This window comes from Triticum aestivum, chromosome 2A (genome assembly GCF_018294505.1).
Source record: "Triticum aestivum cultivar Chinese Spring chromosome 2A, IWGSC CS RefSeq v2.1, whole genome shotgun sequence".
NCBI classification, from domain to species: domain Eukaryota; kingdom Viridiplantae; phylum Streptophyta; class Magnoliopsida; order Poales; family Poaceae; genus Triticum; species Triticum aestivum.
Window position 1 is genome coordinate 738,744,302 of NC_057797.1, and position 24,782 is coordinate 738,769,083.

The following is a 24,782-nucleotide window of genomic DNA, read 5'->3' on the forward strand; positions in this document are numbered from 1 at the left end:
TGAACAAATGCGGAATAAACCTAGCGGTTAATATGTCAAGCACAAAACCTAAAACAACTAGGCTCACCTATGTGCTCCAACAACTTATGCTAAGCAAGATAAGCAACTATGTGATAGCAAGATATATGACAGGAAACAATATGGCTATCACAAAGTAAAGTGCATAAGTAAAAGGCTCGGGTAAGAGATAACCGAGGCACGCGGAGACGATGATGTATCCCGAAGTTCACACCCTTGCGGATGCTAATCTCCGTTTGGAGCGGTGTGGAGGCACAATGCTCCCCAAGAAGCCACTAGGGCCACCATAATCTCCTCACACCCTCGCACAATGCAAGATGCCGTGATTCCACTAAGGGACCCTTGAGGGCGGTCACCGAACCCGTACAAATGGCAACCCTTGGGGGCGGTCACCGAACCCGTCAAATTGCTCGGGGCGATCTCCACAACCTAATTGGAGACCCCGACGCTTGCCCGGAGCTATACACCACTATGATTGAGCTCCGAACACCACCAACAGTCTAGGGCGCCAAGGCACCCAAGAGGAACAAGCTCTAGGGTGCCCAAACACCCAAGAGTAATAAGCTTCTCAACCTTCACTTCCACGTATCACCGTGGAGAACTCAAACCGATGCACCAAATGCAATGGCAAGGGCACACGGAGTGCCCAAGTCCTTCTCTCCCAATCCCACCAAAGCAACTAATGCTAGGGAAGAAAATGAGAGGAAGAACGAAAGAAGAACACGAAGAACTCCAAGTTCTAGATCCAAGGGGTTACCCTCACTTGGAGGAGAAAGTGATTGGTGGAAACATGGATCTAGATCTCCTCTTTCTTTTCCCTCAAGAACTAGCAAGAATCATTGGAGGGATTGAGAGTTAGCAAGCTTGAAAAAGGTCAACAATGGGGGAAGAACACGAGCTAAAAGGATAAGGTTCATTGGGGAAGAAGACCCCCTTTTATAGGTGGGGAAAAATCCAACCGTTACCCACCAACCAGCCCGCGGCCAGCGGTACTACCGTGCCTGGCCAGCGGTACTACCGCAAGGCCGCGCGGTACTACTGCTTGCAACCAAGTGGTACTACCGCACGGCTGTGCGGTACTACCGTACCGACCCACGGTACTGCTGTTGGGGAACGTAGTAATTTCAAAAAAATTCCTACGCACACGCAAGATCATGGTGATGCATAGCAACGAGAGGGGAGAGTGTTGTCTACGTACCCTTGTAGACCGTTCACGGAAGCGTTATATCAACGCGGTTGATGTAGTCGTACGTCTTCACGTCCGACCGATCCAAGTACCGAAAGCACGGCACCTCCGAGTTCTGCACACGTTCGGTTCGGTGACGTCCTCGCCTTCTCGATCCAGCAAGAGGGGCGAAGTAGTAGATGAGTTCGGGCAGCACGACGGCGTGGTGACGGTGTTGGTGAAGAACAATCTCCGCAGAGCTTCGCCTAAGCACTACGAAAACTATGACGGAGGATAAACTAGAGGGAACGGGGTTGCCGGCACACGGCTTGGTGTTTCTTGATGTGTCTTTGGTGCTAGCCCTGCCCCTCTATTTATATGTTGAGCCCTGGGGTCGAAACTTGGAGTAAAAGCCTCCACAAAGTCGGTTTCACCCGAAAGGCAAGAGTCCTTCTCGGACTCCAGGGCCAGACGCCAGGGTTCCCGGCGTCTGGACCCAGACGCCAGGGACCCTGGCGTCTAGCCCCTGGACTCCGCAAAACTTCCTTTTGCGCTTTCCAAAAACCTTGTGGGCTTTCCCCTTTGGCCCAAATAAAGTGTTCTGTACCCAAACATTTTGGGAAACATCCGGAACCCCTTCCGGTGATTTCCGGAACCCTTCCGGTGACCAAACACTATTATCCCATATATCAAACTTTATCTCCGGACCATTCCGGAGTTCCTCGTCATGTCCGTGATCTCATCCCGGACTCCGAACAACATTCGGCCACCAACATACATAACTCACATAGTACTATATCGTCAATGAACGTTAAGCGTGCGGACCCTACGGGTTCGAGAACTATGTAGACATGACCGAGACACCTCTCTGGTCAATAACCAATAGCAGGACCTGGATGCCCATATTGGCTCCTACATATTCTACGAAGATCTTTATCGGTCAAACCGCATAACAACATACATTGTTCCCTTTGTCATCGGTATGTTACTTGCCCGAGATTCGATCGTCAGTATCTCAATACCTAGTTCAATCTCATTACCGGCAAGTCTCTTTACTCGTTCCGTAATACATCATCTCGCGACTAACTCATTAGTTGCAATGCTTGCAAGGCTTATGTGATGTGCATTACCGAGAGGGCCCAGAGATACCTCTCCGACAATCGGAGTGACAAATCCTAATCTCGAAATATGCCAACCCAACATGTACCTTTGGAGACACCTGTAGAGCTCCTTTATAATCACCCAGTTACGTTGTGACGTTTGGTAGCACACAAAGTGTTCCTCTGGCAAACGGGAGTTGCATAATCTCATAGTCATAGGAACATGTATAAGTCATGATGAAAGCAATAGCAACATACTAAACGATCGAGTGCTAAGCTAACAGAATGGGTCAAGTCAATCACATCATTCTTCTAATGATGTGATCCCGTTAATCAAATAATAACTCTTTTGTTCATGGTTAGGAAAGATAACCATCTTCGATTAACGAGCTAGTCAAGTAGAGGCATACTAGTGACACTCTGTTTGTCTATGTATTCACACATGTATTATGTTTCCGGTTAATACAATTCTAGCATGAATAATAAACATTTATCATGATATAAGGAAATACATAATAACTTTATTATTGCCTCTAGGGCATATTTCCTTCAGTCTCCCACTTGCACTAGAGTCAATAATCTAGTTCACATCGCCATGTGATTCAACACTAATAGTTCACATCACCATGTGATTAACACCCATAGTTCACATTGTCATGTGACCTATACCCAAAGGGTTTACTAGAGTCAGTAATCTAGTTCACATTGCTATGTGATTAACACCCAAAGAGTACTAAGGTGTGATCATATTTTGCCTGTGAGAGAAGTTTAGTCAACGGGTCTGCCATATTTAGATCCGTAAGTATTTTGCAATTTTTTATGTCTACAATGCTTTGCACAGAGCTACTTTAGCTAATTGCTCCCACTTTCAATATGTATCCAGATGAAGACTAAGAGTCATCCGGATCAGTGCCAAAACTTGTATCGACGTAACCCTTTTACGACGAATCTTTTTTCACCTCCATAATCGAGAAACATATCCTTATTCCACCAAGGATAATTTTTGACCGCTGTCCAGTGATCTACTCCTAGATCACTATTGTACTCCATTGCCAAAATTAGTGTAGGGTATACAATAGGTCTGGTACATAGCATGACATACTTTATAGAACCTATGGCCAAGGCATAGGGAATGACTTTCATTCTCATTCTATTTTCTGCCGTGGTCGGGCTTTGAGTCTTACTCAATTTCACACCTTGTAACACAGGCAAGAATTCTTTCTTTGACTGTTCCATTTTGAACTACTTCAAAATCTTGTCAAGGTATGTACTCATTGAAAGAAAAAAAACTTATCAAGCGTCTTGATCTATCTCTATAGATCTTGATGCTCAATATGTAAGCAGCTTCACCGAGGTTTTCTTTGAGAAAATCCTTTCAAACACTCCTTTATGCTTTGCAGAATAATTCTACATTATTTCCGATCAACAATATGTCATACACATATACTTATCAAAAATGTTGTAGTGCTCCCACTCACTTTCTTGTAAATACAGGCTTCACCGCAAGTCTGTATAAAACTATATGCTTTAATCAACTTATCAAAGCATATATTCCAACTCCAAGATGCTTGCACCAGTCCATAGATGGATCGCTGGAGCTTGCATATTTTGTTAGCACCTTTAGGATTGACAAAACCTTCTGGTTGCATCATATACAACTCTTCTTTAAATCCATTAAGGAATGTAGTTTTGTTTATCCATTTGCCAGATTTCATAAAAATGCGACAATTGCTAACATGATTTGGACAGACTTAAGCATCGCTGCGAGTGAGAAAAATTTCATCGTAGTCAACACCTTGAACTTTGTCAAAAACCTTTTTCGACAAGTCTAGCGTTGTAGATAGTAACACTACTATCAGCGTCCGTCTTCCTCTTGAAGATCCATTTATTTCTATGGCTTGCCGATCATCGGGCAAATCCATCAAAGTCCATACTTTGTTCTCATACATGGATCATATCTCAAATTTCATGGCCTCAAACCATTTCGCGGAATCTGGGCTCATCATCGCTTCCTCATAGTTCGCAAGTTCGTCATGGTCTAGTAACATGACTTCCAGAAAAGGATTACCGTACCACTCTGGTGCGGATCTCACTCTGGTTTACCTACGAGATTCGGTAGTAACTTGATCTGAAGTTACATGATCATCATCATTAGCTTCCTCACTAATTGGTGTAGTAGTCACAAGAACAGATTTCTGTGATGAACTACTTTCCAATAAGGGAGAAGGTACAATTACCTTATCAAGTTTTCTACTTTCCTCCCACTCACTTCTTTCGAGAGAAACTCCTTCTCTAGAAAGGATCCATTCTCAGCAACGAATGTCTTGCCTTCGTATCTGTGATAGAAGGTGTACCCAACAGTCTCCTTTGGGTATCCTATGAAGACATATTTCTCCTGATTTGGGTTTGAGCTTATCAGGATGAAACTTTTTCATATAAGCATCACAATCCCAAACTTTAAGAAACGACAACTTTGGTTTCTTGCCAAACCACAGTTCAGACTGTGTCGTCTCAACAGACTTAGATGGTGCCCCTTTTTAACGTGAATGCAGCTGTCTCTAATGCATGATCCCAAAACGATATTGGTAAATCGGTAAGAAACATCATAGATTGTACTATATCCAATAAAGTACGGTTATGACGTTCGGACACACCATTACACTGTGGTGTTCCAGGTGGCGTGAGTAGTGAAACTATTTCACATTGTTTTTAACTGAAGGCCAAACTCGTAACTCAAATATTTTACTTCTGCGATCATATCGTAGAAACTTTTTATTTTTTTACGATGATTCTCCACTTCATTCTGAAATTCTTTGAAATTTTCAAATATTTCAGACTTGTGTTTCATCAAGTAGATATACTCATATCTGCTCAAATCATCTGTGAAGGTCAGAACATAATGATACTTGTCGCGAGCTTTAATATTCATCGGACCACATACATCAGTACATATGATTTCCAACAAATCTGTTGCTCGCTCCATTGTTCCGGAGAACGGAGTCTTTAGTCATCTTGCCCATAAGGCATAGTTCGCAAGCACCAAGTGATTCATAATCAAGTGGTTCCAAAAGTCCATCAGTATGGAGTTTCTTCATGCGCTTTACACCGATATGACCTAAACGGCAGTGCCACAAATAAGTTGCACTATCATTATTAACTTTGCATCTTTTGGCTTAAATATTATGAATATGTGTAACACTATGATCGAGATCCAACGAACTATTTTCATTGGGTGTATGACCATCGAAGGTTTTATTCATGTAAACAGAACAACAATTATTCGCTGACTTTAATGAATAACCGTATTGCAATAAACATGATCAAATCATATTCATGCTCAACGCAAACACCAAATAACACTTATTTAGTTTCAACACTAATCCCGAAAGTATAGGGAGTGTGCGATGATGATCATATCAATCTTGGAACTACTTCCAACACACATCGTCACCTCACCCTTTACTAGTTTCTGTTTATTCTGCAACTCCCGTTTTGAGTTACTACTCTTAGCAACTGAACCAGTATCAAATGCCGAGGGGTTGCTATAAACACTAGTAAAGTACACATCAATAACACGTATATCCAATATACCTTAGTTTACCTTGCCATCCTTCTTATCCGCCAAATACTTGGGGCAGTTCCACTTCTAGTGACCAGTCCCTTTGCAATAGAAGCACTTAGTCTCAGGCTTAGGATCAGACTTGGGCTTCTTCACTTGAGCAGCAACTTGCTTGCCGTTCTTCTTAAAGTTCCCCTTCTTCCCTTTGCCCTTTTCTTGAAACTAGTGGTCTTGTCAACCATCAACACTTGATGTTTTTCTTGATTTCTACCTTCGTTGATTTCAGCATCACGAAGAGCTTGGGAGTTGTTTCCGTTATCCCTTGCATATCATAGTTCATCACGAAGTTCTACTAACTTGGTAATGGTGACTAGAGAATTCTGTCAATCACTATCTTATCTGGAAGATTAACTCCCACTTGATTCAAGCGATTGTAGTACCCAGACAATCTGAGCACATACTCACTAGTTGAGCGATTCTCCTCCTTCTTTTAGCTATAGAACTTTGTTGCAGACTTCATATCTCTCAACTCGGGTATTTTCTTGAAATATTAACTTCAACTCCTGGAACATCTCTTATGGTCCATGACGTTCGAAACGTCTTTGAAGTCCCGATTCTAAGCCGTTAAGCATGGTGCACTAAACTATCAAGTAGTCATCATATTGAGCTAGCCAAACGTTCATAACGTCTGCATCTGCTCCTGCAATAGGTCTGTCACCTAGCGGTGCATCAAGGACATAATTCTCCTGTGCAGCAATGAGGATAAACCTCAGATCACGGATCCAATCCGCATCATTGCTACTAATATCTTTCAACATAATTTTCTCTAGGAACATATCAAAATAAACACAGGGAAGCAACAACGCGAGCTATTGATCTACAACAAGATTTGCAAAATACTACCAGGACTAAGTTCATGATAAATTTAAGTTCAATTAATCATATTACTAAAGAACTCCCACTTAGATAGACATCCCTCTAATCCTCTAAGTGATCACGTGATCCAAATCAACTAAACCATGTCCGATCATCACGTGAGATGGAGTAGTTTCATTGGTGAACATCACTATGTTGATCATATCTACTATATGATTCACGCTCGACCTTTCAGTCTCTGTGTTCCGAGGCCATATCTGTATATGCTTGGCTCGTCAAGTATAACCTGAGTATTCCGCGTGTGCAACTGTTTTGCACCCGTTGTATTTGAACGTAGAGCCTATCATACCCGATCATCACGTGGTGTCTCAGCATGAAGAACTTTCGCAATGGTGCATACTCAGGGAGAACACTTCTTGATAATTAGTGAGAGATCATCTTAAAATGCTACCGTCAATCAAAGCAAGATAAGATGCATAAAATATAAACATCACATGCAATCAATATAAGTGATATGATATGGCCATCATCATCTTGTGCTTGTGATCTCCATCTTAGAAGCACCGTTGTGATCACCATCGTCACCGGCGCGACACCTTGATCTCCATCGTAGCATCGTTGTCGTCTCGCCAATCTTATGCTTCCACGACTATCGCTACCGCTTAGTGATAAAGTAAAGCATTACAGCGCAATTGCATTGCATACAATAAAGCGACAACCATATGGCTCCTGCCAGTTGCCGATAACTCGGTTACAAAACATGATCATCTCATACAATAAAATTTAGCATCATGTCTTGACCATATCACATCACAACATGCCCTGCAAAAACAAGTTAGACGTCCTCTACTTTGTTGTTACAAGTTTTACGTGGCTGCTACGGGCTTAAGCAAGAACCAATCTTACCTACGCATCAAAACCACAACGATAGTTTGTCAAGTTGGTGCTGTTTTAACCTTTGCAAGGACCGGGCGTAGCCACACTTGGTTCAACTAAAGTTGGAGAAACTGACACCCGCCAGCCACCTGTGTACAAAGCACGTCGGTAGAACCAGTCTCGCGTAAGCGTACGCGTAATGTCGGTCCGGGCCGCTTCATCCAACAATACCGCCGAACCAAAGTATGACATGCTGGTAAGCAGTATGACTTATATCGCCCACAACTCACTTGTGTTCTACTCGTGCACAACATCAACACATAAAACCTAGCTCGGATGCCACTGTTGGGGAACGTAGTAAATTCAAAAAAATTCCTACGCACACGCAAGATCATGGTGATGCATAGCAACGAGAGGGGAGAGTGTTGTCTACGTACCCTTGTAGACCGTTCGCGGAAGCGTTATATCAACGCGGTTGATGTAGTCGTACGTCTTCACGTCCGACCGATCCAAGTACCGAAAGCACGGCACCTCCGAGTTCTGCACACGTTCGGTTCGGTGACGTCCTCGCCTTCTCGATCCAGCAAGAGGGGCGAAGTAGTAGATGAGTTCGGGCAGCACGACGGCGTGGTGACGGTGTTGGTGAAGAACAATCTCCGCAGAGCTTCGCCTAAGCACTACGAAAACTATGACGGAGGATAAACTAGAGGGAACGGGGTTGCCGGCACACGGCTTGGTGTTTCTTGATGTGTCTTTGGTGCTAGCCCTGCCCCTCTATTTATATGTTGAGCCCTGGGGTCGAAACTTGGAGTAAAAGCCTCCACAAAGTCGGTTTCACCCGAAAGGCAAGAGTCCTTCTCGGACTCCAGGGCCAGACGCCAGGGTTCCCGGCGTCTGGACCCAGACGCCAGGGACCCTGGCGTCTAGCCCCTGGACTCCGCAAAACTTCCTTTTGCGCTTTCCAAAAACCTTGTGGGCTTTCCCCTTTGGCCCAAATAAAGTGTTCTCGTACCCAAACATTTCGGGAAACATCCGGAACCCCTCCGGTGATTTCTGGAACCCTTCCGGTGACCAAACACTATTATCCCATATATCAAACTTTATCTCCGGACCATTCCGGAGTTCCTCGTCATGTCCGTGATCTCATCCCGGACTCCGAACAACATTCGGCCACCAACATACATAACTCACATAGTACTATATCGTCAACGAACGTTAAGCGTGCGGACCCTACGGGTTCGAGAACTATGTAGACATGACCGAGACACCTCTCTGGTCAATAACCAATAGCGGGACCTGGATGCCCATATTGGCTCCTACATATTCTACGAAGATCTTTATCGGTCAAACCGCATAACAACATACATTGTTCCCTTTGTCATCGGTATGTTACTTGCCCGAGATTCGATCGTCAGTATCTCAATACCTAGTTCAATCTCGTTACTGGCAAGACTCTTTACTCGTTCCGTAATACATCATCTCGCGACTAACTCATTAGTTGCAATGCTTGCAAGGCTTATGTGATGTGCATTACCGAGAGGGCCCAGAGATACCTCTCCGACAATCGGAGTGACAAATCCTAATCTCGAAATACGCCAACCCAACATGTACCTTTGGAGACACCTGTAGAGCTCCTTTATAATCACCCAGTTACGTTGTGACGTTTGGTAGCACACAAAGTGTTCCTCTAGCAAACGGGAGTTGCATAATCTCATAGTCATAGGAACATGTATAAGTCATGAAGAAAGCAATAGCAACATACTAAACGATCGAGTGCTAAGCTAACGGAATGGGTCAAGTCAATCACATCATTCTTCTAATGATGTGATCACGTTAATCAAATAACAACTCTTTTGTTCATGGTTAGGAAAGATAACCATCTTCGATTAACGAGCTAGTCAAGTAGAGGCATACTAGTGACACTCTGTTTGTCTATGTATTCACACATGTATCATGTTTCCGGTTAATACAATTCTAGCATGAATAATAAACATTTATCATGATATAAGGAAATAAATAATAACTTTATTATTTCCTCTAGGGCATATTTCCTTCAACTGCCGCAACCCCAACACAGAACCGATAAACAGACGCACATGAGCTGGAGGCGGAACTTCCGCACGCGCGGTACTACCGCGCCCCCATGCGGTACTACCGCGAGGCGAAAGTCCCAGCCAGGGGAAAAGGGAAACTTCCGTGCCTACTTCCGCAAAGAAACAGAAGTAGCAAAAACCCGACACAGTAGTACTGCCGAGGGGCGGTACTACTGCCTGACCGCATAGCGCGGTACTACCGCACGGCGAAAGCGGTACTACCGCGGTAGGTGCGGATGTAAAAAATTACATCCGCTCCTACTAGTGCAAAGGGGCGGCACTAGCCTGGTGGGCAGCGGTAGTGCGGCTCCAGGGGAGCGGTACTACCGTGGGCACCTGCGGTACTACCGTGCCACTGCACGGTACTACCGCTGATGCCTACGGTACTACCGCTTTCCTGGGAGCAGTACTACCACAACCAACAATGGCATCCACACAAGGGAGGCAAGAAAACGGAGGAAGCTCCAAGGAAGAAGGAGGGGAAAAGAAGGAGACGAGAACATGATGAATCCACCCAAACCTTTCCAACGCGGACCCTGACAAAACCACACTCAAGAGAACAAGAACTGCCATAACTTCTGCATATGAGCTCCGAATTGAGCAAACTCAAGCTTGTTGGAAACAAGACGACGAGTAGCATCAAAACAGTGACAGGGGAGGTATGCCAACAAATACAGGAGTGAAACCTCCAACCGAGAAGAACCGGCAAAACCTCCAACAACGAAAACATCATAGAGTATGCAAGCGAACTCCGTTTTCGATGAACTCAAGCTTGTCATCAAGATGACCAAAAGCTCTAAGACTCTCAAAGAGAACCAAACAAGAACCAAGAAAGATGATGCAAGGATGCAATGGTTTGAGCTCTCAGCGAACGATACGATCAAGCTACTCATCGAGAGCCCCCCTTGATAGTACGACAATCGATCCTATAACCCAGTCTCCCAACTACCATCATGAGATCGGTAAAATAGAAAACCTATCAAGGGCAAACCTTTGCCTTGCACATGGTCCACTTGAGCTAGATGAAGACGATCTTGACTCCCTCAAGTTGGACCACCTTTCTTGATTGGGTTGACTTGATGAAGACTAGTTGATTGCTCCCCCATACTCCACTATGGGTGAGCCACTCTTCCGCACATCTTCACAAGTCCATTGTCACCACAAAGGACGGCAAGCTTCAAGCATTTGATCTCTTCGTGATGCTCCACTTGAACTTGCACACCGCAACCTAACCCCACAAAGAACCCTCACAAAGACCATGGGTTAGTACACGAAGCGTAATTGACAATGCTTACCATACCATGGGATCACTTGATCCCTCTCGGTACATCTTCTACGCTTTGTGGGTTGGTCAAATTGATTCACTCTTTGACTTAGTCTTGATCAACCTCTCACAAGACCAGTCTTTAGGTAATTCCTTGAATAGCACCTTGGTCGACACAAACTCTCCTTGAAACCAACACATGTACTCCAAGAAAAGCCTATGGACAAAAACCTTCAAATATAACTCAAGGCAACCATTAGTCCATAGAGATTGTCATCAATTACCAAAACCATACATGGGGGCACCGCATGTTCTTTCAACCACGCTCTTCCTCAAGAGCATTGGAAAGATCCGAAATCTCATCGGCATAGTCACGACTATGCCCTTCCATCTTAGAGATGGTGTCTTCGTGAGCCTCGATCATGTCATTGGCCTCACCAAGTTGTTCCAAGAGAGCAACAAAGTGCTTCTTGGATTTTCCCTTGAGTTTGCCCATAAAGGCCTCAAACTCGTTAGCCTCCACATTAGCTCCCTCAAGTTCATCAATGCTATCCGTTGGGGAAGGATGATTAATGATGGTAGTTTTCATGTTGGAGGTTACCTTGTTGGTGGCTTTAGCCATGAGGCACTTGGCAGTGATGCTCTCGTTGGGTGAGTCAAAGAGAGACACCCGTGACGTTGTTGCAATGGCAACGGAGGCCATGGCAACCGACTCATCATCTTCATCATCGTCATCATCCTCATTGTACTCTTCTTGCACAACCAAAGCCTTGGGAGGAGTCTTCTTGGTGAAGTTGTTCTTGTTGGGGAACGACTTGGCCTTGTCCTTCCGGATGAGTTTGCCACCAGCCCACCATTGTCTTCCCTCTTCTCATACGGGCATTCCGCAATTAAATGACTCACGTTGCCGCAATTGTAGCAAGTCCTTACATGTTGCTTTCCCCTTGTGCCACTCGAGTTGTTTTTGCTAAAGTTTGGCCTCGAGTTTTTCTTGCTCCAAAATTGCCTTGAAGCAAGTGCCATGTGTTCATGATATGCATAGTTCGTATCTTCGGGGTTGCTCTCCTCTTCTTCCTCTTCTTCTTCTTCCACGGTGAGCTTGGTCTTAAATGCAAGGTTAGGCTTCTTTGCCCGTTGAGAACGGAGCACCGCATTGTCGGCGGTCTTGTCCAAAATGTTCACGGCCACAAACTCATCCAACACTTCGCTTGAGGTTAAAGTGTGGAAGTCCGGTCTTTGACGAATGACATAGGACATGGCCTTGTGGTAGGGCATCATTGCCTTGAGGAATTTGCGCTTGATCCAATTGTCATTCGTGTCCTTGCTCCCGTGATCTCGTAGTGAGACCGCGAGTTTGGTTACTCTCCGATAAAGCTCACGAGGTTCTTCATCTTCCTTCATTGCAAACTCATCGGCCTCATCTTGTACCACTTAATAGTTGGAGCGTTGAATGCTTGCGCTTCCCCGGTAGAGAGACACGACACAATGCCATGCATCTTTGGCCAAGGCGAAGGGACGAAGATGAGGTAGGTCTTCGGGTGGAATTGCATCTTGAATGATGAAGAGAGCATTCTCATTGAATTGATTGTCTGCGGCTTCTCGAGGAGTGAAGTTGCTTGGATCATGTGGATAGAAACCTTCTTCAATGATTCTCCAAAGGTTAGTGTTCACATGATTTAAATGACGTTTAAAGCGGTAAACCCAAGAATCAAAATCCTCATTTTTCACAATCTTAGGGGGAGGACCGGCATGATTCAAATGAGTGGAAGGAACCGGTCCACCATAAACAAGTGGTGGTTCCACATGGGCAAAGATGCCGGTGCCATTCTTGCCACTAGTAGAAGGAGCCTTTTCACTACTAGCTTCCCCCTTGTCGGGGATAGCATCCGTCACCTTGTTGGCGGGATCACCCACTTTCAACGGTGCGGTGGATAGTTTAAGCCCCTCAAGAAATTTAGTAAACATGCTTTCAACTTCGGTCGTCATAGAGGTTTTCAATGTCTCCAAGGCCACATTGAACTCCTCACGAGAGACCGAAGTTCCCCCATCTCCGTAGACGAGATCGGATTCACATCGGAGTGTTCCTCCACACCGTCTACGGTATCAACCATACTCTTTGGATGGCAAAGTCCTTAATAAAGAGATGAGGCTCTGATGCCAATTGAAAGGATCGATATGGTTGACTAGAGGGGGGGGGGGTGAATAGGCAACTACCAATTTTTAGCTTTTCTTTACCAAATTAAACTTTGCATCAAAGTAGGTTGTCTAGATGTGTAACTAGGTGAGCAACCTATATGATGCAATAACAACAAGCATACAAGCAAGCAAGGGAAGAAACACTAAAGAGCTTGAACAAGTAAAGGTAAGAGATAACCAAGAGTGGATCCGGTGAAGACGAGGATGGGTTACCAAAGTTTCTTCCTTTTGAGGGGAAGTACGTCTCCGTTGGAGCGGTGTGGAGGCACAATGCTCCCCAAGAAGCCACTAGGGCCATCGTATTCTCCTCACGCCCTCACACAATGCGAGATGCCGTGATTCCACTATTGGTGCCCTTGAAGGCGGCGACTGAACCTTTACAAACAAGGTTGGGGCAATCTCCACAACTTAATCGAAGGCTCCCAACAAGACCACGAAGCTTCACCACAATGGAATATGGCTCCAAGGTGACCTCAACCGTCTAGGATGCTCAAACACCCAAGAGTAACAAGATCCGCTAGGGATGAGTGGGGGATCGAAAATCCCTTGGTGGAAGTGTAGATCGGAGCCTTTTCGACCACTCCCGAGCAAATCAACAAGTTTGATTGGCTAGAGAGATAGATCGGGCGAAAATGGAGCTTGGAGTATTTAATGGAGCTTGATCAATAAATGGAGCTTGGGGGAGGAAGAGGTAGGTGAGAAGGAAGAAGGGGACTCCCTTTTATAGTGGGGGCAACAATCCCGTTGCCCCCCACCAACCAGCCCCGCACAGGGCGGTACTACCACTGAGAGGGGGCGGTACTACCGCCAGGACAATGGTACTGCCGCGCCAGCCAGCGGTACTGCCGCGCTGAGGATACTAGTAGGGAACGGACCCAAAAGCGATACTACCACGGTGGTTGGGCGGTACTACCGCTCCTGGAACGGTACTACCGCCACTACAACCGTGACTAGTGCCGCAAAACCCGACACGAGAAAAAGACCTCTCGAATCGAGGCGGTAGGAGCCAGACTGCCCAGCAGTACTACGACAGTGGGGTCAAGGGTGGTAGTACCGCTGTGGAGCGGTACTGCCGCTTGTGACCCTTCGGCCGTAGTACCTGCGGTACTACCGCTGGGGCGTGCGCGGGAGAGCGAAGGAATCTCTCAAAGATGCTGAGGACAAGGCGGAGGTGCCAGGCCCCTAGCGGTACTACTGTTGTGGAGCCACGGGCGGTACTATCGCTGCGGAGCGGTACTGCCGCTTGGCTCCTCAGCGGTACTACCGCCGGGTGCACGGTACTACCGCTTTGACCCAGACAGGACAAGGAAGAGAGGAGAGATCTCTTCAATGGAAAGGAAATGCTCGGAGGGTGAGAAGCTGATGTGTACGTGATGATTCCACCCATGCAAAACCCCAGCGGACCCCCTCTTGATAGTACGGTGCCCTCTACGCAACTAGTCTACCGAGAAAGAAACGAAAGAGCTACACCGTCTTGAAATACACTCCGAGGGGAAGAAGGCGTCTCGTGCCAGGGGAGAATCTGTGAATTATTCAAAGCACAAGATTAGTCCGCAAACATGTTGTCATCAATCACCAAAACTACCTTGAGAGAGATATGCCGTAACATCAGTGTCATCAAGGAAACACTTGAGATTGATTTGCCGCCCTCCGACCTTTTGGATAATCTTGCAATATTTCTAGAGGGGAAGAAGGGAGCGGACGTGACTTTCAAGGTGCAAGGGGAGGTTTTTCCAGCTCATAAGAATTTGCTTGCGATGCGATCGGCGGTCTTTGATGCGGAGTTCTACGGGCCGATGGCGGACAAAGGGGCGCAGGACATAACTATTGACGACATGCAGCCTGCTGTTTTCAAGGCATTTCTTCACTTCATCTACACGGATTCATTGCCTTCCATGGACGATCTTGAGGATGATGACAAAAGAGAAATGTTTAAGCACTTACTCATGGCTGCAGACAAGTATGCGACGGGAAGAATGAAGATGATATGTGAAGGGATGCTATGCAAGTGTCTTGACGTTGAGACCGTGGCGACCATCTTAGCTCTAGCTGACCAGCATCATTGCAGCAACCTGAAGAGTGAATTGCAGAAAACATCGACATTGAAGGCTAGGGTTGCAGAAACCACGGTTCTATAGTTTTGTGCCAAAAAACTCTAATTCTGAGGCTAATTTTTTGCAAAAAACACTAGTCCCACTGGATAGAGTGACGTGGCAAAGAAAAATGCAAATTACACCCTGATACAGTTATGATTTGCAAAAAGACCCCTGAAAAGAAAGCAATCGGGTCCTCTGTTACGTTCACCTCGCACCGGTCCGAGCTGCTCGTGGAGTTGGCCGTGAGCGACACAGGCGGGGGCGAGCTGCTCGTGGAGAGAGAGAGAGAGAGAGGGAGAGGGAGAAGGAGAGGGAGAGGGAGATGGAGAGGGAGAGAGAGAGAGAGGAGAAGGGATGTAGGGGAGGCGGGGTGGGGCGTCCGCCGGACGGCGGGCTCGCCGGCGAACTTGGGCGTCCATGGCCAGGAGGTGGAGTGAGCTCGCCGGCTGGGCAGCGGGAGGCCGAGGCACGACCTTGTCCTCTTTTTTTCGGGGGATTTGATTATTTGCCACCACTTTCTTTGGACTTTGGTAATTTGCCATCCTTTACTTCGTAATTGATCTGATGACACTTTTTTGTTTGGACTTTGATCTTTTGCCACTTTTCAACACAAAAACAAACTTTGAAAATAATAGACAACATAAGTGAAGAAAATAGAGGATTAGTATGCCCTTGTACATTGTTTGACCCAAACATAATACAGGGGAGGGATGAACTCGTGCTGCACTCTCTCCAGCACATTCCTGCTGCTCCTCGCCGACCCTTGCTGCTCCTCGCCGGGCAAGATCTTACAAGCAACAGCGGCGGCGCACAAGCAGCGGCTCAAGCAGCCCCCGCAGCGGCAGCACAAGCAGCAGCGGGAGCAGTGCACTCGGCGGCCGGCGGCCAAGCCCGGGCCCGAGTCGCGTAACCCTAGGGGACGGGAGGGAGGGGGCGAGAGAGAGAGGGCAACACCTTCCTGGGCTGGATCCGGCCGCCGGCGTGGAGGACCACCAAGTGCAAGTCGCCGCCGCCGTCGAGAAGCCCCGACCGCAACTCGCCGTCGCTGTCGTCTTCGCGAGTTCTTGCGGGCGAGAGGAAAGGGAACGACCAGAGATCGAGACCTCCCAGTTCGTGGTCAATCCAGGGAAAAGGGTATGTTGGACATTTGTTGCAGGATCCATCTCACAGAGGGCAAAATAGCAAAGTTCAATGTAAAAGATGGCAATGGATCAATTACAATCTAAAGGGTGGCAAATTGTTAAAGCCCAAAGAAAGTTGTGGCAAAAAATCAAAAAGCCCCTTTTTTTCACAGCACCAACCTTATCCTCTTAGTTCATTTTTACAGTTTGGTCCATGCAATTTTGTCTATTTGTGATGTGTTATATCGTGTCACCGCCACCTTGTTAAGCGGGACCTATCTGTCATAATCGGACTTAAAACGAGCAAACCGGACGACTAGTGTTTTTTGCAAAAAATTAGCCTCGGAATTAGTGATTTTTGGCACAAAACCGTAGAGGTGTGGTTTCTGCAACCCTAGCCTTCAACGTCGATGTTTTCTGCAATTCACTCCAACCTCAAAGATGCTTGCATTGAATTTATGTTCTCTTCGAATAAAATGGATGATGTGATCGCAAGCCAAGGGTATCTGCACCTCAAAAGATCTTTTCCTGGTCTTTTTGTAGAGATGTTTGAGAGAAGTGTCAAGTCCCGCAAAATTTAGTACGCCAACCTGGTATGAGCTACTGCTTATCCTTCAGTTCTGATAGATCTTTAGAGGCGAATGCCTTATGTTGGGCTGGAGAAGGGAATTAAGTCTTAGTAATTTCGCATGTCTATCCTGGTTAGGTACTATCTAGTTACTTTCCTGAGATGAGGGTGCCGTGTCTTTTAGTTTTCAGAGATCTTTTGGAGGGAGTGAGTTGGTTCTATAAAGTGTACTATGTCTCCAATGTATTGGTTGGCCGGTCTGATATAGGTATACAGGAATCCATGGTAGCTCACTAGCAGTTGCCGTTTTTCTCTCTCTTATATACTTTAATGCCTGGCTTATGTGAAGATTGATAAACTCTGAGTTTTTTTAATTTATTAAGGAGCAGAGCTCCGTATTTCATTTCATTCAAAATGAAACTGATAACACAGTGAGTTTTGTGCTATCACTTTTGAGAGATCTGTTTTACCTGTATGAAAAACTTACATTTTAATGCCAACTGCTAGATTTTAGTTAGGGACAGTTACAAATGGTTTCGTGACACGGTTGGCTGACCAACAAAGATGGAATCAATTAACAATCAAGTTTATGTTCATTTTGAAAGGCACTGTAATTCTGTACAGGCAACTTCTTATATGCAATTGCTTCCTGTTCATGAATTTTATCATAGAGGGTACTATGGGAAGAGAAATGATCATTGAATCCATTTCTGAATTGAATATATTGAATCAGATTAAAACAGCAACTTGCATTTCCCTTGAAACTGGCAGTGCAAGATGCAGTGATGCAGCTTTCTGAGGCAATCACGGTTGCATATCTCAATTGTTTTCCTGAGGTAGGATGTTGGCCTAAAACTAAAATCATACTATTATGGTTCGGTAATTTGACGCAAATGGGGAAAGTTTTGGTGTTGACACAGTTTCTCCGCATGCACAAAAATTATTTAGAGATCATTTGGAGGTAACAAGGTGGTTCTATAATATGCATGTCTCCATTTTATTGTTGGCTCGTCCGATATAAGTATATCTATGTATGAATCTATGGTAGCTCGCTAGTTCCCTTTTTTTATCTGCTTTAATTTTTTGCTTGTGTGAAGAAGAAGAATAATAAAACTTTGAGTTCTTAGATATTGCTTTCTAGATAATCTGTTTCGCCTGTATGAAGAACTTGCATTTGAATGCCAACTGCTAGATTTTGATTAGAGAGGTAGTTACAAATTGTTTCGTGACATGGACCTTGGTAGCTCAGTAGTTTGTCTTCGATTCAGAAAGTTTCAGTTAGAAAATGAACTAACCGAACAAAAACTGAGAGAGGGATTGAGGGGAATCTAGATCTCCCAACCCCTGGGTGGATTAAATCCTCTAGCGGATTAGATGCCCACTAAGCGAACAAAGCCAAGCGTGGATCTGTGCGCGGTGCGCCCCTCACCGTTTAGCTCGGATCCCAGGCTACCCGAAGCTGGAGTTGCCCTGGCAAGGCAAAGATGGCACCAGCTCGTGGATCTCGCTCTGCCGACAGAATCTAGCAGCTAACAAGAAAGCAAGTGAGGTAATGTGTTCACGATAGCTTCATATGATTGATTTCGGTTAGTTTCTATGTAATTTTGTTTTGTCCATCACTTCTATGCCCCAAAACAAAAGCCCACTGCTTAACCATTTTTCTAGGAATATTCAGTCCCAACTGTGGCTCATCTCTGTATCTTTTTGTGCATGTTTCTTCTATGCAGTGGGCATAGCTAAATGCCTAAATCTCATGCCTTGCTAAAGTTTTGTTTCAATTGTTTTATCTGATCCATGCAGTAATTTCTTGTTTGTTCAATCCAGTAAAGCTCTCTGTCATGAAGGGGTATACTAGTTTCCCTCATTTTGTCACTTCATTTTTCTGAATTGTTCGGTTCAACATTGGTGCCTCTCAGTATTTCATGGCCACCTGATACTTCTGCATATCCAGCTAAAATCATCGTTGACCAACTCAGTTAGTATGCAGTCTTGTTCAGAGTTCAATAAGATTGTAATGCTTCCTAGGACGTTATCTGGATCTATCTGTGGTACAACTGTATGTTCTAGTAAGATGTACGATGCCGAAAAGTTTGCACTGCTGCTTGAAAGCTGTGCAGACGTGTTTTCTGGCACATGGACTTGGCTGGGACTTGATCCTTGCCTAGAGCATACACATTAGTTTGATCCAGCCAAATTGTGCACTTTGTTTATACCTTTTTCACAAATAACATGTTTGTCTTGTTATAAGTCCTTCTGGTTCAAAAGGATTTCATAATATTTATATAGAGATTGTTTAGTTTGTAGGGTTGGAAGCTATAGAATTCTTTCCATACTTTTGTTTGGTTGACTTTGCATGTCATTTCAGAGGATTTTTCCAAACTTTTGTTTCTATGACAACTACACGCCATGCAGCTAATATTTTAGGAATATTTTTGTGTTTTTTCTTGTTCTGCAATGAAACACCTTCTATTAAAGATCCATCCGCTAAAATTCAGTAAGGCATGGCATCTTTATCATATATATATATATTTATTTCTGAGTTTCTAGGACTATGCAAACTGAAGAAACCTTCTAACGGGGAACAATTATTTTGCCCTTGTCCAAGCACTTTTTCTAGCAGAGCAGCTCCTCCCAGCCTAAGCGTCGCCGTCCTCTATCACAGTGATAGGGAAGGAACAAGCAGGGGAGATGGCAGCGATGACTGGGCGTGGAGTGAGCGACGATGCAGGGGTAGGAGGTGGGCGCATGCTGAGCAGTGGTCTGTAACGAAAACCCCGAGAAGCCAACGACGTTCAAGCAAGCGGTAAGGGTTTTTTCTCTCTCTTTGCTTAATAAATTGTAGATTCTCTTTTCGAACATTTTAACTTGTTGATGATTTTGATTATGTCTGTATGTCATGTGTGTGTACAAAATATGATGATCTTGCATGATATACAAATGAATATAACGAAGATGGTCTATGGAGGTGGCAGACCTAACATACCTGGCAGAAAAGTAGAACCGGCTGACATAAACATATTGATGTTGTCGGCCCTCAAAATAGAAACCGGATATGAAGTATTATCTCGGCCGGTTTCTATGCAAATACTGATTGGAATTCCACATCCTAATCGATTTGTACTAGAAAAAGGGCTAAAGATGAAATTGACACTAATAGCGCACCAGAGAAGTGGTGCGTCACTACTATATACTAATGGCGCACCATGTGAAGATGCGCCATTAGTGTGAAAGACACTAATGGCGCACCAGACACACGGTGCGCCACTAGTAACAAAATGTTTTTTTTTTCAAACATACTAATGGCGCATCAGCCATAGAGTGCGCCACCACTGTATTTTTTTTACTTTTATGCAAAACTACTAATGGCGCACCGTTGCATAGTGCGCCATTACTAGTTTAAACTAGTAATGGCGCACTGTGCCACGGTGCGCCATTAGTATATTTTTTTTTACTTTTTTGCAAAACTACTAATGGCGCATGTCTGTGTGGTGCGCCATTAGTATGTTGGGTTACTAATGGCGCATGGCTGTGTGGTGCGCTATTAGTAACCTGGGACCAGCTAGATATTTTTGGACAGCCACACCTACACACTCACTTTCCCCACTTAATTCCCCCCACCTCCTTCTCTAAGCTTGTCGGCTGCCTCCTCCTCCTCACCTCATTTGCACCATAGATTCATTAAAATTAAGTGTTGAAATTACCTTTTTTTTGATAGGTAAGTAAGGGGAAAGCTATCTTCATTTTGTAGATCTACTTTTTTTCTCCCTAGCTCGCTCCAACAACGTGCACATGCACTTTTTGTGGCCTAGCTAGATCTATGTATGTTTGTGGTGTTGCATATGTTTGTGGTGTTGCATATATATTTGTGTTTGCAGGTACCGGTATTTGAAATGCGATAGTTGCCAATATTTTGCCGGAATGTTGATTCATTTCCGTTTCGGCGAGAATTTTGGCACTATGCATTCTTTTTGGTCCTATTTTTAGGGAAAGTCATGCCAAATTTTTTTCTTCGTTCTAAAATATTGTTTTGCTCTACCCCGCAGGCGACCATGGTCCGCACGATGACCGAAGGCATCGTGAATAGGTTTTTGAGCTCCGTGAAGGTCGAGATGCTTCAAAAGAACGAGACGGAGATAAGATGTCCGTGTCGAAGATGCAAGCTGAAGAGCCTTATTGCGGACCCGGATTCTGTGCAGGTGCGAGACCACCTGCTCTTGCGTGGTTTTATGGATGGCTATCGGTGGCAAGGTGATGAAGATGACTATGAAGTCGTCCATGGGGGCCGGGCAAGAAATGAGGAAGGGCAGCAAGACAACCACCGCGGCTCGGGCGGGCGAGAAGACGAAGAATCTCCAGGACATGATCACGACGGTGATGCTGTACACAGTCATCATGTAGAAGACGCCGGACATGATGATGAGGAAGATGCCGGAGCAGACGAAGGGCATGATCATGAAGATCAAGATGCCGGAGGAGCAGACGACGATGGACCATCGATGGGCTGGGTGCAGGACCCTCATATTCAAGAGCTGCTTCTCAAGCAGACGGATAACGCAAGAGCTGTCGCCCGAGAGAAAGCCAAGCTGGATCAACTGAAGATAGACGCGGTTACTCCATTGTATGAAGGATGCAGACCCGAGGATACCCGCCTAAAAGTAACGCTCATGGCTTGGAGATGAAGGTAAAACATAAAATGACCGACACATGCTTCGACGAGAACATATCATTCTGGCAAGAACGTCTTTCCAAGGGGAACAAGTGCCCGACCAGTTTCGAGGAGGCGAAGAAAGTCGTGTGTCCTCTAGATTTACCGCACGTGAAATACCATGTGTGCATGAACAATTGCATCATTTATCGGGGCGAGCACGCAGAGTCTACCATATGTCCGTTGTGCGGCGTCACTCGATACAAGAAGAGGAAGAAAGCTCCTCGAAAAGTGGTGTGGTACTTTCCGTTCACTCCTCGTCTGCAGCGGTATTTCGCGGACCCTAAGGTAGCAAAGCTCCTGCGTTGGCACGTGGATAGGGAGGAGAAGAAGCGAGAAGATGACGCAAATGATCCGGAGATAAATAAAAAAGACAAGATGCTGAGTCACCCTAAGGATGGGAGCCAATGGCAAGTGTTGAACTTCGAACACCCAGAATTTGGGAAGAATCCAAGGAACATCGTGCTGGGCGCGAGCACCGATGGAGTCAATCCGTTTGGTAGCCAGAGAAGCACACATAGCACCTGGCCTGTGTTTGTGTGGATGTACAACCTTCCCCCTGGTTGTGCATGAAGAGGAAGTACATTCACATGAGTATACTAATTGAAGGGCCAAAACAACCAGGGAACGACATCAATCTGTATCTGGGGCTGCTGAAAGAGGAGCTAGACACGCTGTGGAAAACGCCAGCCAATACGTGGGACGCCGCAGAGAAAGAATATTTCCCTATGAGAGCCGCACTGCTCACGACGGTGCACGACTATCTCGGTTACGGATATCTCGCGGGGCAGGTGGTCTACGGATTTTCTGGATGCGTCAGGTGCATGGATGACACAACGTATCGCCAGCTAGATAGAGATCCCGGGTCTTCGAAAACCGTTTTCATGGGACATCGAAGGTGGCTTCGCGACGATGACCCGTGGAGAAAACGCAAGGATCTGTTCGATGGTGAAACCGAACTCCGAAGACGCCCGCGTACGAGGAGCGACGAGGAAATAGACGGGCTGTTGAAAAATTGGAAAGATTACCCACTGCTGGGAAAGAAGCAAAAGGCGCCAGAGCCGCTGCTGAAGGTATGGAAAACAAGGTCTGTTTTCTGGGACTTGCCGTACTGGAAGATCCACCGTGTGCCTCATAGCCCTTGATGCCATGCATATCACGAAGAACGTGTGCGAGAGTCTGCTTGGTACCCTGCTCAACATGCCAGAGAGGACCAAAGATGGGCCGAAAGCAAGGGCAGACTTGAAATCAATGGGCATCAGGCATGAGCTTCACGCTAATGATGATGATGATGATGAGGCGAAGCAGGACACAGAAAGTCGTCGCAAAGGCAAAAAGGCCAAGAAGACCGGAAATGACTATCCTCCCGCGGGCTTCACTCTAAGTCAGGAGGAGATCGAGTAGTTTTTCACCTGCCTCGTAGGAGTAAAACTTCCTTACAGTTACGCGGGGAAGATAAGCTAATACCTAGACCCAGCGAAGCAGAAGTTCAGCGGGATGAAGTCTCACGACTGTCACGTGCTGATGACGCAGATACTTCCAGTTGCAATCTGTGGGATCATGGACGCGCACGTCTGTGAAACGCTATTTGGCCTATGCAACTCTTTTGACGTCATCTTCCGGAAGTCGGTTGGCGTGAGGCAACTCAGAAGGCTACCGGAAGAGATCGTGGTGATACTATGCGAGCTTGAGATGTACTTCCCGCCCGCATTCTTCGACGTTATGGTGCATCTGCTGGTCCATATCGTGGAGGATATCATCCAACTCGGGCCGACGTTCCTGCACAGCATGATGCCGTTCGAAAGGATGAATGGTGTCATCAAAGGATACGTTCGCAACATGTCACGTCCAGAGGGAAGTATAGCCAGGGGCTTTCTTACCGAAGAGTGCATCTCCTACTGCACGAATTATCTAGGCATCGAGAACCCCATTGGTCTGCCCGTCAACAGGCACCTCGGCAGGCTCGCTGGATGGGGTCACCATGAGGGTCGCTGCGAAATGCATGTCGACTTCGAAGGTCGACTCGCCAACGTTGAAAGAGCAAACCTAGTCGCGCTACAACACATAGACGTGGTCGATCCTTGGGTGGTAGAGCACAAAACCTTTATTGAGAAGATGTACAATGACCGAGGCCAACAGAGGACGGATGGAGATATAATCAAAGAGCACAACTCATGTTTCACGCATTGGTTCAAGCAGAAGCTTCTGTCGTACCCTTTACATGAGGATTCTTCCGCGGAAGAACAACTCATATTCGCCTTGTCACAGGGCGCCGAGCACAACCTGATGACCTATGAGGCGTACGATATCAACGGCTACACATTCTACACCGAGGACAAGGACATGAAGAGCGATGGTTATCAGAACTCCATGGTAACGATGGAATCCTACACCGGTAACGACAAGGACAGATACTACGGAAGGATCGAGGAGATCTGGGAGCTGAGCTACGCTGGAGAGAAGGTCCCGATGTTCCGTGTCAGATGGGCCAAGAGCGTCCTAAAAGAAGACCGGTATTTCACCACCATGGTTATACCCGAAGCCAAATCCAAGACCGCGGGCGCAAACGTCACCGCGAAAAATGAGCCATGGGTACTAGCTTCCCAAGTGGACCAATGCTTCTTCATTACCGACCCGTCAAAGCCCAGTCGTGTTGTCGTGAGGAGAGACAAAAGGAAGATCATCGGAATGGATGGAGTAGCCAATGAGCAAGACTTCGACAAGTACGGCGACCCGAAGATCGAACATGACGACGACGATGAAGTAGCAGCATACACCACAAGAAGAAGCAGGACCACCCTACCTAAAGGACGTCCGTTCCACAGAAGAACTCCATTTGCGAAAAAGAAGGACAAGAAGATTATGAACAGATAGCTAGCTAAGATCGACTGTATTTAAATTGTAGTCTTGATTTCTCGGGCACTTTTTGATATCATGAATATTTTTAAATTTCACGGGCACTTTTTGAATTCATGAATATTTTTTTCAAATTTGATGATATTTTTTCATATTCAATATGATAAAATATTGAATATTCATGAGGACACTCGATCTCGATCCCCCTCCATCTCGATAGCTATCCCCCTCGCCAGATCCCCCTCGCCGCCGAGCACCCTCTGCACCCTCCCCCCGCTCCACCGCTGCC

The 24,782-nt window shown here is 45.8% G+C and overlaps 1 protein-coding gene across 1 annotated transcript in view; it reads left to right on the top strand.

Moving 5' to 3' along the window:
* Nucleotides 1-16,945, top strand: part of LOC123186330 (BTB/POZ and MATH domain-containing protein 2-like) — a 28,015-nt gene extending 11,070 nt beyond the window's left edge. The window contains exons 5-6 of the mRNA XM_044598110.1: nucleotides 14,741-15,226; nucleotides 16,806-16,945. Of these exons, the coding sequence (XP_044454045.1) occupies nucleotides 14,741-15,226; nucleotides 16,806-16,945 (626 nt within the window). The remainder of the gene's footprint in view (nucleotides 1-14,740; nucleotides 15,227-16,805) is intronic.
* Nucleotides 16,946-24,782: the final 7,837 nt, after the last annotated feature.